The 1,874-nt window shown below is 59.6% G+C and overlaps 1 protein-coding gene across 1 annotated transcript; it reads right to left on the bottom strand.

The window, feature by feature from the left end:
- Positions 1-32: 32 nt before the first annotated feature.
- On the bottom strand, positions 33-1,411 carry LOC109476716 (endochitinase A-like). The gene is made up of 2 exons (XM_019777719.1): positions 740-1,411; positions 33-62 (listed from the first exon to the last, which is right to left on the bottom strand). The coding sequence occupies exons 1-2, from the start codon at positions 1,409-1,411 to the stop codon at positions 33-35; spliced, it is 702 nt and encodes a 233-aa protein (XP_019633278.1).
- Between the last annotated feature and the right edge of the window lie 463 nt (positions 1,412-1,874).

Genomic DNA, 1,874 nt, shown 5'->3' with positions numbered 1-1,874 from the left:
TGCGTCGGTGTGTCAGCGTTACACCCAAGATGTCAGGCCAGACCGAAGGCGCCAAGAAGACTCTGGATGGGGTTGTCAGGAACGCTGCAGGATGAGGGACCGCATCCCCGCGAGTACACGTAGCCGTCACGTAGTCGTTCAACTGACGGCCGAAGTTACAAACGTTCCGCATCGGCTCTCCGGCGTGAGCCGCGACCCGAAGTGACATGTCCTTCGACTCCCGGCCAGGTGCTGATCAACAGACAAACGAGGAGGATGACGATCGAAGCTGCTCCTCTCATCATGTGACGGTTGGGAGAGCCCGCCACCGTAGTTGGCGAGGGCTTCAGAGCTGTGTACTGCAGAGAGATGCTCGCCGTCGTGTTTGATGAGGGCTTCAGAGCTGGGTACTGCAGATGATGCTCGCCGTCGTGTTTGGTGTGGGCTTCAGAGCTGGGGACTGCAGAGGAATGCTCGCCGTCGTGTTTGGTGAGGGCTTCAGAGCTGGGTACTGCAGAGAGATGCTCGCCGTCGTGTTTGGTGAGGGCTTCAGAGCTGGGGACTGCATAGAGATGCTCGCCGTCGTGTCTGGTGAGGGCTTCAGAACTGGGGAGTGTAGAGGGATGCTCGCCGTCGTGTCTGGTGAGGGCTTCAGAGCTTGGGGCTGCAGGGGGATGCTCGCCGTCGTGTCTGGTGAGGGCTTCAGAGCTGGGGACTGCAGAGAGATGCTCGCCGTCGTGTGTGGTGAGGGCTTCAGAGCTTGGGACTGCCGGGGGATGCTCGCCGTCGTATCTGGTGAGGGCTTCAGAGCCGGGGCTGCAGAGGGACGCTCGCCGTCGTATCTGGTGAGGGCTTCAGAGCTGGGGACTGCAGGGGAATGCTCGCCGTCGTATCTGGTGAGGGCTTCAGAGCTGGGGACTGCAGAGGGATGCTCGCTGTCGTAGTTGGTGAGGGCTTCAGAGCTGAGGGCTGCAGAGGGATGCTCGCCGTCGTAATTGGTGAGGGCTTCAGAGCTGGGGGCTGAGGCGTGGACGACCTGATGCAGGAAGCTGGGTCCGTCCTGGTCTGAGCCTGCTACTGAGCGAAACCGGGAACTGGTCGATGAGGTTAGATCAGCTGCACTCCGTGTCTGTGTGGCAGGAAGCTCAGGTGTAGAAGGCTGGTCACTGTTCGCCGTCTTCGTTGGTAAGGGCTTCGGAAGACGTAAGTGGGTCTGCATGCTCGCCGTCTTTGCTGGTGAGGGCTCTGGAGCATGGGAGTGGGTGTACATTCCGGCCGTCTTCGCGGGTGAGGGCTTCGGAGCGTGGGAGTGGGTGTACATGCCGGCCGTCTTCGCTGGTGAGGGCTTCAGGGCATGTGGGTGGAGGCACGCGCTCGCCGTTTTGTCTGGTAAAGGCTTCAGAGCGGGTGGGTGCTGAAGGGGGTTCGCCATCTCAAAGGGTGGGGGATTTGGATCATGATCTGAGGAACACGAGTCTGTTGCTGAGGCAGTCAGTTGTAACAACGGGCTAGGTCTGCGTGTGACGTTTGCAGTCATCACTAGTGGGGATTGACTGGCGACGCCCGCTGTAGAAGGCATCTGCGTAGTCCTATGTCCATTCAAAGTCGATGCCGGGTTTATCAGTTCTGAAGTCTGGACTGGGCCTAGTCAGGCAAGAGTGTCCCTTGCGGCTGCGTGGTTGCCCTGTCGGCCGCGGTCCCGGTTATAAGGACAGAACTTGGCAGGGTGTCCAGCATCAACCCCAGGTCTGTGTCTGGCACAGAACTTGCAGGCATGGACGTGAAGGGTACCAGAAGCAGCTATGTGATCTGCAGATAAGGCGCAAATTGTTGGCCTGGAATCTGTAGCAATACGTGCTTCCAGACGCCCCTGCTCTCTCAACTGGTGTGGCATG

This window comes from Branchiostoma belcheri, unplaced genomic scaffold, assembly GCF_001625305.1.
Source record: "Branchiostoma belcheri isolate BF01 breed outbred unplaced genomic scaffold, Haploidv18h27 scaffold39, whole genome shotgun sequence".
In the NCBI taxonomy this organism is placed as follows: domain Eukaryota; kingdom Metazoa; phylum Chordata; class Leptocardii; order Amphioxiformes; family Branchiostomatidae; genus Branchiostoma; species Branchiostoma belcheri.
The sequence above is the reverse complement of the archived record's forward strand: the minus strand, read 5'-3'. Positions and strand labels throughout refer to the sequence as shown.